The sequence below is a fragment of the Procambarus clarkii genome, chromosome 30, assembly GCF_040958095.1.
Source record: "Procambarus clarkii isolate CNS0578487 chromosome 30, FALCON_Pclarkii_2.0, whole genome shotgun sequence".
NCBI classification, from domain to species: Eukaryota; Metazoa; Arthropoda; class Malacostraca; order Decapoda; family Cambaridae; genus Procambarus; species Procambarus clarkii.
The window spans coordinates 25,090,114-25,106,260 of NC_091179.1; the positions used below are offsets into that span (position 1 = coordinate 25,090,114).

The 16,147-nt window shown below is 49.4% G+C and overlaps 1 protein-coding gene across 1 annotated transcript; it reads right to left on the bottom strand.

Moving 5' to 3' along the window:
- Window positions 1-14,777: 14,777 nt before the first annotated feature.
- Window positions 14,778-15,767, bottom strand: LOC138369964 (fibrous sheath CABYR-binding protein-like). The gene has a single exon (XM_069333722.1). The coding sequence runs from the start codon at window positions 15,765-15,767 to the stop codon at window positions 14,778-14,780; it is 990 nt and encodes a 329-aa protein (XP_069189823.1).
- Window positions 15,768-16,147: the final 380 nt, after the last annotated feature.

The window sequence follows — 16,147 nt, forward strand, 5'->3', positions numbered from 1 at the left end:
GGGGCCAGATTCACGAAAGTACTTACTAACCTGTACATCTTTCCTCAATCTTTGGCGGCTTTGTTTACATTTATTAAACAGTTTACAAGCATGAAAACTTGCCAATCAACTGTTGTTATTGTTATAAACAGCCTCCTGGTGCTTCGGAGCTCATTAACTGTTTAATAATTGTAAACAAAGCCGCCAAAGATTGAGAAAAGATGTACAGATTCGTAAATGCTTTCGTGAATCTGGGTCCAGTGCCACATATCTCCACACATACCCTCAGGAGCTGGAAAAAGTTTAGAAGTATGCCACTAGACTAGTCCCAGAACTAAGAGGCATGAGTTACGAGGAAAGGCTGCGAGAGGTGCACCTTACGACACTGGAAGACAGAAGAGTAAGGGAAGACATCATCTTCTTGAGGTTATCTTGAGATGATTTCGGGGCTTAGTGTCCCCGCGGCCCGGTCCTCGACCAGGACTCCACCCCCAGGAAGCAGCTCGTGACAGCTGGCTAACTCCCAGGTACCTGTGTACTGCTAGGTAACAAGGGCATCAGGGTGAAAGAAACTCTGCCCATTGTTTCTCGACAATAATCACTACCTACAAAATCCTCAGAGGAATCGACCGGGTAAACAAGAATAAACTATTCAACACTGGTGGGACACGAACAAGGGGACACAGGTGGAGACTGAGTACCCACATGAGCCACAGAGACGTTAGAAAGAACTTTTTCAGTGTCAGAGTAGTTAACAGGTGGAATGCATTAGGCAGTGATGTGGTGGAGGCTGACTCCATACACAGTTTCAAGTGTAGATATGATAGAGCCCAATAGGCTCAGGAACCTGCACACCAGTTGACTGACAGTTGAGAGGCGGGTCCAAAGAGCCAGAGCTCAACCCCCGCAAACACAAATAGGTGAGTACAAATAGGTGAGTATACACACACACACACACACACACACACACACACACACACACACACACACACACACACACACACACACACACACACACACACAGAGGCGGGACCAAAGAGCCAGAGCTCAACCCCCCGCAAGCACAACTAGGTGAATACACATCCATTCCAGCGGGCCGCCAACCCCAATGGCGTCATCTTGACTGTGTTCTTAACTTCACTTCCCGGAACCCTCAAGCAACGCCCCTTTTTACTGACACTGTTGCGTGCAACGGAACATTCTTAGTGTTGACAACCGGAAGGCAGACGTAACACCATCAACACGGGTTCGAATCCCTCCTTTGTTTGGCCACTAAGAGAACAAAGTGATCACAAGATCGTGACGTGTAAGAAATATTGAAGTCTATAATGGGGTCGAACCCACGTCCTTGGACTTCCGAGACGCACGCACTGCCGACTGAGCCATGATGAGCTGAAGAGTGTCTCTACCGCCTGTACCACGTGACTTGGCGTCTAGAAGGTTCCTCAGTTTCTCTCGGCTCTCAGTCTCCAGGTACCAGTACCGTTGTCCTGTTGTACCGTTGGACCGTTGTACCTTTGTAGCGTTGGACCTTTGTACTGCTGTACCGTTGTACCTTTGTAGCGTTGGACCTTTGTACCGTTGTACTTTTGTACCGTTGGACCTTTGTACCGCTGTACTTTTGTACCGTTGGACCTTTGTACCGCTGTACTTTTGTACCGTTGGACCTTTGTACCGCTGTACTTTTGTATCGTTGGACCTTTGTACCGCTGTACCTTTGTACCGTTGTACTTTTGTACCGTTGGACCTTTGTACCGCTGTACTTTTGTGCCGTTGTACCTTTGTACCGTTGGACCGTTGTACCGTTGTCCCGTAATGCAGCCTTGCGTGTAGCATTATACAGCCCTTGTGTACAGTCACCAGTGGTCATGTAGTTACCTTGAAGTGTTTCCGGGGCTCAGCGTCCCCGCGGCCCGGTCGTCGACCAGGCCTCCTCGGTACAGGTACGATGTACCCATGTACGGTACAGCAACGGTACATATCTGTACATGTTACACACACACACCTGACCGTATACATGCGCTGATATAGCCTTATATAACTTATAACACACACACATGACTTATATAACCACCACATCTACCACTATCACAACCACCATCACCACATCTACCACTATCACAACCACCACCATATCTACCACTATCACCACCACCACCACATCTACCACTATCACCACCACCACCACCACCACCACCACCACATCTACCACTATCACAACCACCACCACCACATCTACCACTATCACAACCACCACCACATCTACCACTATCACCACCACCACCACATCTACCACTATCACCACCACCACATCTACCACTATCACCACCACCACATCTACCACTATCACCACCACCACATCTACCACTATCACCACCACCACATCTACCACTATCACAACCACCACCACATCTACCACTATCACCACCACCACATCTACCACTATCACCACTATCACCACCACCACCACATCTACCACTATCACCACCACCACTACCAGCAACCTGGCTAGGATGGTTGTGGCATGAGTCAGTGTGGAGGCCGCCCACCTGCACTAGGGGGGGGGCGACACCACCCTCTAACCACCACTATTATATCATGTTATTTGTCCTTCACTCCCATGTTGTCCTCCCAGCCCACACCTCCGTCACCCCCTGCTGCAGGTGTGGGGTGAGGGGAGGGGAGGGGTGGGAGGGTGAGGGTTGGTTAAGTTTCCGAGCCAATTAGGCTCTATCTTGTTTACATTGAAGCTGTTTATATTGTCTGCCTCCACCAGGTGTGTGTATGTGTGTACACACCTGCCTCCACCATGTGTGTGTATGTGTGTACACAACTGTCTCCACCAGGTGTGTGTGTACTTAATTGCCTCCACCAGGTGTGTGTGTGTACACATCGGCCTCCACCATGTGTGTGTGTGTGTACACATCGGCCTCCACCATGTGTGTGTGTGTGTGTGTACACATCGGCCTCCACCACGTGTGTGTGTGTGTACACATCGGCCTCCACCATGTGTGTGTGTGTGTGTGTACACATCGGCCTCCACCACGTGTGTGTGTGTGTACACATCGGCCTCCACCATGTGTGTGTGTGTGTACACATCGGCCTCCACCATGTGTGTGTGTGTGTGTGTACACATCGGCCTCCACCATGTGTGTGTGTGTGTGTGTGTGTACACATCGGCCTCCACCATGTGTGTGTGTGTGTACACAACTGCCTCCACCACGTGTGTACAACTCTGACACTGATCAAATCATTGTCAGGTGTTTCTGTAGATAATTTTGGTACTCAGTTTCTACCTGATTCCCTTTGTTCAAACACCACCTTTGCTAATTAACCTGTCCTTGTCTGCTCAGGTGAGTCCGCTGAGAATTTTGTATATTGTAATCATGTCTCCCTTAACCCTTCTGTCTTCCAGTAAAGTCAAATTCCATTAGTCTCTCCTCATAAATTATACCTCTCAGTTCTGGGACTAGTCTGGTGGCATACCTCTGGACTTTTTCCAACTTCTGGAGGTTATCTTGAGGTTATCTTGAGATGATTTCGGGGCTTTAGTGTCCCCGCGGCCCGGTCCGCGACCAGGCCTCCACCCCGAGGAAGCAGCCCGTGACAGCTGACTAACACCCAGGTACCTATTTACTGCTAGGTAACAGGGGCATTCAGGGTGAAAGAAACTTTGCCCATTTGTTTCTGCCTCGTGCGGGAATCGAACCCGCGCCACAGAATTACGAGTCCTGCGCGCTATCCACCAGGCTATGAGGCCCCTAAACTTTGTTTTGTCTTTGAGAAGATAAACACAGTACACCTGCGTTGCATATTCCAGGATTGTTCTGACGTATGTGGTATATAAGGAAGTAATAGTATTTAGATTTTTTAAAGGAGTTGTTACATTGACCAACTTCTCATACGTTTGTTGGTGTCTGTTTTTACAAACATCTAGTTTCATTCCTTTGCACTTGCGTGAGTTAAACTCTTGTAGCCACTTGTTGGATCATTCATCTGAGGGTGATGGCTGTGAGTGACATCTCGCCAGTCTGGTCTCCCTCACCCCACTGTAACAGTCTTGTATTCGATCAAAGGTTTGGCGTCTGGAAAAGTACCCGGGAGTTAGTCGACTGTTGTGGGTTGCATCGTGCATTAGGAGGGAGGGGAGGCCAGTCTTTAGCCCCAGGGGGTCACCCCGGTAGGCCTAGCGTTTCCTGTCTGACAATTAGGAAACCAAACACATAAAAAAGCTATGACCAAAGGAACTGTTACTTGATGCAAACAAAACATGTTCACATTGAGTCTACTGTGTTCACCCTGAGACTACTGTGTTCACCCTGAGACTACTGTGTTCACCCTGAGACTACTGTGTTCACCCTGAGACTACTGTGTTCACCCTGAGACTACTGTGTTCACCCTGAGACTACTGTGTTCACCCTGAGACTACTGTGTTCACCCTGAGACTAGCATGTGTTCACCCTGAGACTACTGTGTTCACCCTGAGACTACTGTGTTCACCCTGAGACTAGCATGTGTTCACCCTGAGACTACTGTGTTCACCCTGAGACTACTGTGTTCACCCTGAGACTAGCATGTGTTCACCCTGAGACTACTGTGTTCACCCTGAGACTAGCATGTGTTCACCCTGAGACTACTGTGTTCACCCTGAGACTACTGTGTTCACCCTGAGACTAGCATGTGTTCACCCTGAGACTAACATGTGTTCACCCTGAGACTACTGTGTTCACCCTGAGACTACTGTGTTCACCCTGAGACTACTGTGTTCACCCTGAGACTAGCATGTGTTCACCCTGAGACTACTGTGTTCACCCTGAGACTACTGTGTTCACCCTGAGACTAGCATGTGTTCACCCTGAGACTACTGTGTTCACCCTGAGACTACTGTGTTCACCCTGAGACTAGCATGTGTTCACCCTGAGACTACTGTGTTCACCCTGAGACTACTGTGTTCACCCTGAGACTAGCATGTGTTCACCCTGAGACTACTGTGTTCACCCTGAGACTACTGTGTTCACCCTGAGACTAGCATGTGTTCACCCTGAGACTAGCATGTGTTCACCCTGAGACTACTGTGTTCACCCTGAGACTACTGTGTTCACCCTGAGACTAGCATGTGTTCACCCTGAGACTACTGTGTTCACCCTGAGACTACTGTGTTCACCCTGAGACTACTGTGTTCACCCTGAGACTAGCATGTGTTCACCCTGAGACTACTGTGTTCACCCTGAGACTACTGTGTTCACCCTGAGACTAGCATGTGTTCACCCTGAGACTACTGTGTTCACCCTGAGACTAGCATGTGTTCACCCTGAGACTACTGTGTTCACCCTGAGACTAGCATGTGTTCACCCTGAGACTACTGTGTTCACCCTGAGACTACTGTGTTCACCCTGAGACTACTGTGTTCACCCTGAGACTACTGTGTTCACATTGAGACTAGCTGTGTTCACCGTGAGATTAGCTGTGTTCACCCTGAGTCTACTGTGTTCACATTGAGACTACTGTGTTCACCATGAGACTACTGTGTTCACTCTGAGTCTACTGTGTTCACCATGAGACTACTGTGTTCACCATGAGACTACTGTGTTCACCATGAGACTACTGTGTTCACCCTGAGACTACTGTGTTCACCATGAGACTACTGTGTTCACCCTGAGACTACTGTGTTCACCCTGAGACTACTGTGTTCACATTGAGACTAGCTGTGTTCACCGTGAGATTAGCTGTGTTCACCCTGAGTCTACTGTGTTCACATTGAGACTACTGTGTTCACCATGAGACTACTGTGTTCACCCTGAGTCTACTGTGTTCACCATGAGACTACTGTGTTCACCATGAGACTACTGTGTTCACCATGAGACTACTGTGTTCACCCTGAGACTACTGTGTTCACCATGAGACTACTGTGTTCACCCTGAGTCTACTGTCTTCACCATGAGACTACTGTGTTCACCATGAGACTACTGTGTTCACCCTGAGACTACTGTGTTCACCATGAGACTACTGTGTTCACCCTGAGTCTACTGTGTTCACCCTGAGTCTACTGTGTTCACCCTGAGACTACTGTGTTCACCCTGAGACTACTGTGTTCACCCTGAGACTACTGTGTTCACCCTGAGACTACTGTGTTCACCCTGAGACTACTGTGTTCACCCTGAGACTACTGTGTTCACCATGAGACTACTGTGTTCACCATGAGACTACTGTGTTCACCCTGAGACTACTGTGTTCACCCTGAGACTACTGTGTTCACCCTGAGACTAGCATGTGTCACCCTGAGTCTACTGTGTTCACCCTGAGACTTCTGTGTTCACCCTGAGACTAGCATGTGTTCACCCTGAGTCTACTGTGTTCACCATGAGACTACTGTGTTCACCCTGAGACTACTGTGTTCACCATGAGACTACTGTGTTCACCCTGAGACTACTGTGTTCACCGTGAGACTACTGTGTTCACCATGAGACTACTGTGTTCACCCTGAGACTACTGTGTTCACCCTGAGTCTACTGTGTTCACCATGAGACTACTGTGTTCACCCTGAGACTACTGTGTTCACCATGAGACTACTGTGTTCACCGTGAGACTACTGTGTTCACCATGAGACTACTGTGTTCACCCTGAGACTACTGTGTTCACCATGAGACTAGCTGTGTTCACCCTGAGACTACTGTGTTCACCATGAGACTACTGTGTTCACCATGAGACTACTGTGTTCACCCTGAGACTACTGTGTTCACCATGAGACTACTGTGTTCACCATGAGACTACTGTGTTCACCCTGAGACTACTGTGTTCACCATGAGACTACTGTGTTCACCTGAGTCTACCACGTTCCCCTTGAGTAAATCTGAACATAAACTGATCACCCAGCCGTGTACAACGTTCACAGTATATCTTATTATCCTGGGCACTAGCAAACTCGAACCACCGACCCCGCGAGGGGCAGACAGAATTAAGCCCAATCGTCTCTGCTATGAACATAGCTTCTGTCTCCCACTCGTGAGGTCGGCGGTTCGAGCCTTTCAGTACCCTTGTTAATGAAATGATTCTATCGAGGGTGGCATGGTGGACAATTTATACACATTATATATATAAATAAGTAAATATACATTGCTGTAGAGCAAATTGTTATGTTTCTTATCTATGTTCACTATAGATAAGGTTCATGTTTTTTACAGGTAAGGACGCCCGATAAGCTGGAGACGTCTACGAATGGGTGAGCCAAACTGTTATACATGATGCTTTAATGCATACTGATTTTATACATATGGATTTTATACATGGTACTTTTATACAGGTGCGTTAATACATACACAGGTAAAGTGTATTGTTAATGGTTCAATGAGCGAGGTGTTCACCTGTTATGTGCATATTTCACTGTAAGTTACTGTATTAACCTGAAGATACTTCAACATTTTACAAGAGAGGAATGTTCACTGTTCCTGAACGCCGTTGAACAGGTGTGTACGGTGGAGGGAAGATAGTTGCATGCCACACAGTCTAGTGCAGAGTAAGGAAATGCCACACTGTCACACATGACATACACATGGGTAGTCTACACCTGGGTAGTCTACACATGGGTAGTCTACACATGGGTAGTCTACACATGGGTAGTCTACACATGGGTAGTCTACACATGGGTAGTCTACACATGGGTAGTCTACACATGGGTAGTCTACACATGGGTAGTCTACACATAGGAACACCACCACATGGGTAGTCTACACATGGGTAGTCTACACATGGGTAGTCTACACATGGGTAGTCTACACATGGGTAGTCTACACATGGGTAGTCTACACATGGGTAGTCTACACATGGGTAGTCTACACATAGGAACACCACCACATGGGTAGTCTACACATGGGTAGTCTACACATGGGTAGTCTACACATGGGTAGTCTACACATGGGAGCAACACCACATGAGTAGTCTACACAGGAAACAACACCACATGGGTAGTCTACACATGGGAACAGCACCACATATGTAGTCTACACATAGGAACAACACCACATGCGTAGTCTACACATGGGTAGTCTACACATGGGAACAGCACCACATATGTAGTCTACACATAGGAACAACACCACATGCGTAGTCTACACATGGGAACAGCACCACATATGTAGTCTACACATGGGAACAGCACCACATATGTAGTCTACACATGGGAACAGCACCACATGGGTAGTCTACACATGGGAACAGCACCACATGCGTAGTCTACACATGGGAACAGCACCACATATGTAGTCTACACATGGGAACATCACCACATATGTAGTCTACACATGGGAACAGCACCACATATGTAGCCTGTATTCATATCATTGTAACCCACTTTCTGTACTATTATGTCTAAATCTGTTTAAACATTCCCAAACATTCACTTCGTCCAAATATGTAAACATAAAATTCTTCAAGATCGAGGAATTTGCTAATTAATGCTTCTTCCATATGAAGATTTGGCGCCCAAGCCAGAGTCGCCGTAGCAGGTACAGATCATAATATCCCGCTCCTTCTATCACGTTAATGGACACGTTTCTTTACATTTCGTTTGTTTTGACAACATCACAGACCATTCACCATGCCTTCAGTCATAGCAAGATGGATCGTGAACTTATTCGTATTCTTATTTCGGAAAAAATGCGTTTAATGATCGTATTGATTATGAGGAATATGTGTCGAAGTATATATAAAAGAGTATGAGCGATCATTAGCGGAACGATCAGTAACTTGGACCAGTGAGAATGAATGGAAGCGGTTCCCGCAACACAAGTAAACATTCCCAGACACAGAGCGCTGGGTGACAGTAATCCGTATTCTGTTTGTTCCAATGTGTTCTAAATCTCCCATTAATCAGTATATAAGAACTTTAAAAGTATATAATGAGAAAATTATAAGTAGAAACGTTCTTTCGAAGCGGAAATGTCATTTGCAGAAGGCAATAGAGCGAATTTTGGGAGTGTGTTGCAGGACACGCCGGTGTTCGTTCCTAGCCTGCAGAGGTGGTTTGATAACAGTGCGTACCTGACTGGCCTGCAGAACGGGCTGTTCTCCTCGCCATGATTGGCTACCTGAACAAGCCCTTCCTCCTCCTCCTCACGCCGCCAGGCCCTCACATACACTGCCAAACATGTTCCACAAGATAAACTACTCATTACATGAATTTGGTGATAGTTTTTTTGGGGGGGTAAGATATTGATAAGTGGAACCCCCGCAGGGTACTGGTCAAGAACCACGCCCACTCATCTCAGGCAGCCAATCAGTGACCTGCTCCGTTGTGACGTAATACGGGCCCCATGATGCGAGGGGTATGAATGGTGTGTAAGAGGTCACCACGTGCCCGTGACCTCTCGTGGCGAGGTCAACCACTAACTCCCACCAGATAACAACCATCAACACCTCACAGTGACGAATGAGACACGATAGTTAACACAGAAATGATTAACCAATGTTAAATAAGCAGTGTTATAAGGGCGGTTAACCCAGGTTAACCCCCAACCCTTGTGCTAACACCAGCGACATAACTAACACAGGGAAGGTGAGAGTAACTGAGGCAGTCGTGGTGTTAACATTGCTATATACACAGCTGACAACATAGCCATGCTGGCAGGTATGGCTATGTTGGTGTACACCACATGGCTCAGTGTGTTGGTGTACACCACATGGCTCAGTGTGTTGGTGTACACCACATGGATGAGTGTACACCACCACATGGATGAGTGTACACCACCACATGGATGAGTGTACACCACCACATGGATGAGTGTACACCACCACATGGCTGACTGTACACCACCACATGGATGAGTGTACACCACCACATGGATGAGTGTACACCACCACATGGATGAGTGTACACCACCACATGGCTGACTGTATACCACCACATGGATGAGTGTACACCACATGGATGCTTCCCTACTGTCCCGTTGAATACTAACTACCTCCCTAGGGAAGCACATTGCCCTAAGTGCCTTGTTACGTCCCTCTCTTGTGACTAGTTGGGTTGTTAGTGGTCATAACTGTCCATGTGGGGGGGGGGGTCAAGTAGATGTGAGAGGGTCGAGTAGATGTGAGGGGGGTCGAGTAGATGTGAGAGTGGTCGAGTAGATGTGAGGGGGGTCGAGTAGATGTGAGAGTGGTCGAGTAGATGTGAGGGGGTCGAGTAGATGTGAGGAGGGTCGAGTAGATGTGAGGAGGGTCGAGTAGATGTGAGGAGGGTCGAGTAGATGTGAGGATGTCGAGTAGATGACTGGGCACGTGGGGTGTGGAGAGCTGAACACGTACGTTAGTGTACAATTCGTGCAGGCTCCTGTGTACGTCAGTGAGCGTGCCTTGGGGGTCCAGGGCCGCAAGTTCGATTCTACTGCATGGCTCAAATGATGTCTAACCTTGGACATCAGCTGAGGATAGGCTGTGTGTGTGTGTGTGTGTGTGTGTGTATGTGTGTACTCACCTATTTGTACTCACCTATTTGTACTCACCTATTTGTGCTTGCGGGGGTTGAGCTCTGGCTCTTTGGTCCCGCCTCTCAACTGTCAATCAACTGGTGTACAGGTTCCTGAGCCTATTGGGCTCTATCATATCTACACTTGAAACTGTGTATGGAGTCAGCCTCCACCACATCACTGCCTAATGCATTCCATCCGTTAACTACTCTGACTCTGAAAAAGTCCAGTAGACGTGTGAGTCCAGTAGTGTGTGTGTGTGTGTGTGTGTGTGTGTGTGTGTGTGTGTGTGTGTGGTGCAGGCCAACACTGCACAGGAAGCACATTACCGCACAGCTCCGGGCGGTGCTTGTGAGGTGTGCTTCTTGCACACGTTGCTACGATGTGTTTTTTTTTTCTTGCAAGTAAACTTGAAGACGGTCCTTGTGAGAGCGAGAGCTCACTGTGCAACTGGCACACAAGGGCCTCTGTGCCTCACTTCGTCAGTTCTATTTTGAAAAGTCTGTGTAAGTCTGTGGCACTGTGTTGAGCAGCTCCCAGTCTGCTGGTCAACAGAGACCTTCACAGACTGTCTCGGGGAACAAATCCACAAGGGGCCGTGACGAGGATTCGAACCTACGTCCGAGAGCATCCCAGACGCTGCCTTAATCGACTGAGCTACGACATGGTAAACAGAGTTGAAACCGAAGTTCTACTGAACTTACTGGATCCTGCAGCCTCTCCGAGACATCAATTTGTTCATTGATGCATCACGTTAGTGTGATTTCTCTGTGTAATGTCTCAGGGAGATACAGTGCCTGAGGTCATGTACTCATGTTTCGAACCCTTTCTTCCTGGTACCTGCTTTGACTGGAAGATTCCCCCTCCACTAACATAAAGCAACTTGGGTTCGGTCAAAGGACCTGTTGTATTATCCCAGTCGGTAAATGTGTCTTCCTTTTTCAACATTGTCTTGTTAGTCGTCAAATGTTTCCATGTGATCTTGTCAGGGTCTGGCCCTCAGTCAAGGATCTGTCAAGGATCTGTCCTTGATAGACGGTATGTCAAGGGTCACCTATGATGGACAGGTGATATCCCCTCTGGTGGACAGGTGACATCCTCAACCCGTGACAGATCAACACTGGACGTGACACACGTGACAGATCAACACTGGACGTGACACACGTGACAGATCAACACTGGACGTGACATACGTGACAGATCAACACTGGACGTGACACACGTGACAGATCAACACTGGTCGTGACACACGTGACAGGTCACTGAACAAGATGTGTTCAGTGAATTAATAATTCACAATGACATAATTAACTTGGTAATACACAACAGATTCAAGCTTTATCACCTCCGTTCATAGACTTAATCGGTGTTAGAAGTTGTGCTGGTCGGCTCTTTGTGCTGCACATGTGGGGTGCAGGTGTGCAGGACACACCTGCACCCCACCACACGTGAGAGCCACACCACACAGAGCACCATTGGTGCTCAGTCAGCTGAGAGTGTTGCTTGTGCTCCGCGACCAGGAGCACGCTCCTCTGTGTGTGGGGGAAGCCGTCGGCGGCAGCACCCTTTACCTGCCTGCTCCCTAGTGTGTGTCTGGGGGCGCTGAGGTCCTCCCCAGTGTGTGTCAGGGGCGCTGAGGTCCACCCCAGTGTGTGTCTGGGGCGCTGAGGTCCTCCCCAGTGTGTGTCTGGGGGCGCTGAGGTCCTCCCCAGTGTGTGTCTGGGGCGCTGAGGTCCTCCCCAGTGTGTGTCTGGGGCGCTGAGGTCCACCCCAGTGTGTCTGGGGCGCTGAGGTCCTCCCCAGTGTGTATCTGGGGCGCTGAGGTCCTCCCCAGTGTGTCTGGGGCGCTGAGGTCCTCCCCAGTGTGTCTGGGGGCGCTGAGGTCCTCCCCAGTGTGTGTCTGGGGCGCTGAGGTCCTCCCCAGTGTGTCTGGGGCGCTGAGGTCCTCCCCAGTGTGTGTCTGGGGGCGCTGAGGTCCTCCCCAGTGTGTGTCTGGGGGCGCTGAGGTCCTCCCCAGTGTGTGTCTGGGGCGCTGAGGTCCTCCCCAGTGTGTGTCTGGGGCGCTGAGGTCCTCCCCAGTGTGTGTCTGGGGGCGCTGAGGTCCTCCCCAGTGTGTGTCTGGGGCGCTGAGGTCCTCCCCAGTGTGTCTGGGGCGCTGAGGTCCTCCCCAGTGTGTGTCTGGGGCGCTGAGGTCCTCCCCAGTGTGTGTCTGGGGCGCTGAGGTCCTCCCCAGTGTGTCTGGGGCGCTGAGGTCCTCCCCAGTGTGTGTCTGGGGCGCTGAGGTCCTCCCCAGTGTGTGTCTGGGGCGCTGAGGTCCTCCCCAGTGTGTGTCTGGGGCGCTGAGGTCCTCCCCAGTGTGTGTCTGGGGCGCTGAGGTCCTCCCCAGTGTGTCTGGGGCGCTGAGGTCCTCCCCAGTGTGTCTGGGGCGCTGAGGTCCTCCCCAGTGTGTGTCTGGGGCGCTGAGGTCCTCCCCAGTGTGTCTGGGGGCGCTGAGGTCACTTGTGGCCCCGTCTTGTGGCCCCGTCTTGTGGCCCCGTCTTGTGGCCCCGTCTTGTGGCCCCGTCTTGTGGCCCCGTCTTGTGGCCCCGTCATGTGGCCCCGTCTTGTGGCCCCGTCTTGTGGCCCCGTCTTGTGGCCCCGTCATGTGGCCCCGTCTTGTGGCCCCGTCTTGTGGCCCCGTCTTGTGGGCCCGTGACTTCGTGTGCTTCTCTCCGGAGTGATGTCTGGTTCTTCCCCGTTTAAGTGTGAATTCCAGTATGCAAGTGAATAACTATTTCTAAGTGAACGACGAACACTGATGAATGTATAAGTGTATAGAGCCAATGTTAATGACCTCTACTTGATTTTGTCATTGAAATACAACTGTAATGTATTTGTTTTATCATTGAAATACAGTAGTGTATAATGTAAAGGCGACTGTAGAATGTTTACCACTGTGAGGTATACAGTGTGGCCCAACTTGAGATATGCAGTGTAGCCCATCTTGGGATATGCAGTGTGGCCCATCTTGAGATATGCAGTGTGGCCCATCTTGAGATATGCAGTGTAGCCCATCTTGGGATATGCAGTGTGGCCCATCTTGAGATATGCAGTGTGGCCCATCTTGGGATATGTAGTGTGGCCCATCTTGAGATAAGCAGTGTAGCCCATCTTGAGATAAGCAGTGTATCCCATCTTGAGATATGCAGTGTGGCCCATCTTGAGATAAGCAGTGTATCCCATCTTGAGATATGCAGTGTGGCCCATCTTGAGATAAGCAGTGTAGCCCATCTTGAGATAAGCAGTGTAGCCCATCTTGAGATAAGCAGTGTAGCCCATCTTGAGATAAGCAGTGTAGCCCATCTTGAGATATTCAGTGTAATATTCCAAAGATGAACCGATAATGAACACTCTCAAGAACACTGAAAATAACATTATAAATAACAGTATACGCGAGAAATAAGTTCAACAGCTAAGTGAAGTTCAGTGTTACAAGTAGCAACAAGCTGGTTGGTCCCCTTGCACCACTTTACACCACTTAAAGTGGCTGGCAAGCTTGGCGGCGTGACCACCTGCTGTCAAGATGCCGATAGTGCGTTGCTACCGCTTCGACGACCCGCTTCACCCGCGCTTGGCCGGGTACGCCTACGCCGGGGAGCCGTGCTACCGTATTATCAGGGAGAGGAGCCGCTCTCTGCCTCTCAACCTCAGACCTAAAGGTAGGTAACTCCTCACATGGCTCGTCTACCTCACTCCCTCTCAGATAGGTAACTCCTCACTCCCTAAGGTATGTAACTCCTCACTCCCTCAGGTAGGTAACTCCTCACTCCCTCAGGTAGGTAACTCCTCACACCCTAAGGTAGGTAACTCCTCACACCCTAAGGTAGGTAACTCCTCACTCCCTAAGGTAGGTAACTCCTCACACCCTAAGGTAGGTAACTCCTCACACCCTAAGGTAGGTAACTCCTCACACCCTAAGGTAGGTAACTCCTCACTCCCTCAGGTAAGTAACTCCTCACTCCCTCAGGTAAGTAACTCCTCACACCCTAAGGTAAGTAACTCCTCACTCCCTCAGGTAGGTAACTCCTCACACCCTAAGGTAGGTAACTCCTCACACCCTAAGGTAGGTAACTCCTCACACCCTAAGGTAGGTAACTCCACACTCCCTAAGGTAGGTAACTCCTCACACCCTAAGGTAGGTAACTCCTCACACCCTAAGGTAGGTAACTCCTCACACCCTAAGGTAGGTAACTCCTCACACCCTAAGGTAGGTAACTCCTCACTCCCTCAGGTAAGTAACTCCTCACTCCCTCAGGTAAGTAACTCCTCACACCCTAAGGTAAGTAACTCCTCACTCCCTCAGGTAGGTAACTCCTCACACCCTAAGGTAGGTAACTCCTCACACCCTAAGGTAGGTAACTCCTCACTCCCTAAGGTAGGTAACTCCTCACTCCCTAAGGTAGGTAACTCCTCACACCCTAAGGTAGGTAACTCCTCACACCCTAAGGTAGGTAACTCCTCACACCCTAAGGTAGGTAACTCCTCACTCCCTAAGGTAGGTAACTCCTCACACCCTAAGGTAGGTAACTCCTCACACCCTAAGGTAGGTAACTCCTCACACCCTAAGGTAGGTAACTCCTCACTCCCTAAGGTAGGTAACTCCTCACTCCCTAAGGTAGGTAACTCCTCACACCCTAAGGTAGGTAACTCCTCACACCCTAAGGTAGGTAACTCCTCACACCCTAAGGTAGGTAACTCCTCACTCCCTAAGGTAGGTAACTCCTCACACCCTAAGGTAGGTAACTCCTCACACCCTAAGGTAGGTAACTCCTCACACCCTAAGGTAGGTAACTCCTCACACCCTAAGGTAGGTAACTCCTCACACCCTAAGGTAGGTAACTCCTCACACCCTAAGGTAGGTAACTCCTCACTCCCTAAGGTAGGTAACTCCTCACACCCTAAGGTAGGTAACTCCTCACACCCTAAGGTAGGTAACTCCTCACACCCTAAGGTAGGTAACTCCTCACACCCTAAGGTAGGTAACTCCTCACTCCCTAAGGTAGGTAACTCCTCACACCCTAAGGTAGGTAACTCCTCACACCCTAAGGTAGGTAACTCCTCACTCCCTAAGGTAGGTAACTCCTCACACCCTAAGGTAGGTAACTCCTCACTCCCTAAGGTAGGTAACTCCTCACTCCCTAAGGTAGGTAACTCCTCACACCCTAAGGTAGGTAACTCCTCACACCCTAAGGTAGGTAACTCCTCACACCCTAAGGTAGGTAACTCCTCACACCCTAAGGTAAGTAACTCCTCACACCCTAAGGTAGGTAACTCCTCCCTAATCAACATATCTCCTCGATAAAAAATGTTTTCCGTCGGAACAATTAACTTTTTTTAAGATATAATAAATTAGTTGTCGACGGCGACATTTGATGAACTTGCTCAAGTCGTCTGAGATTGCATGGCGGGTCTCCCTCCTCTTAATGATCTCTGCGACAGATTACAGTGAAGGTGAACTGCCATGCAACCTCAGACGAAGCAGCAAGCAGTTACGGTACCCGTGCAACAGCCAGGGGGGTGGGGAGGAAACTCCATTATCATTTTATCTTATCTATCCCATTATTCTGCCTCATTCCTTCCCCCCTCTCTTCTGTTCCCCAGTGTGTTGCTTCACACAAGACGAGGACCATGTTTTATGTTGTCCCAGTATGCTGGGCCCCTCTCACCAG

Coding starts and splice junctions, on each gene's coding strand:
- LOC138369964 (XM_069333722.1), bottom strand. CDS start 15,767: ATGTTGATTAGGGAGGAGTTACCTACCTTAGGGTGTGAGGAGTTACTT.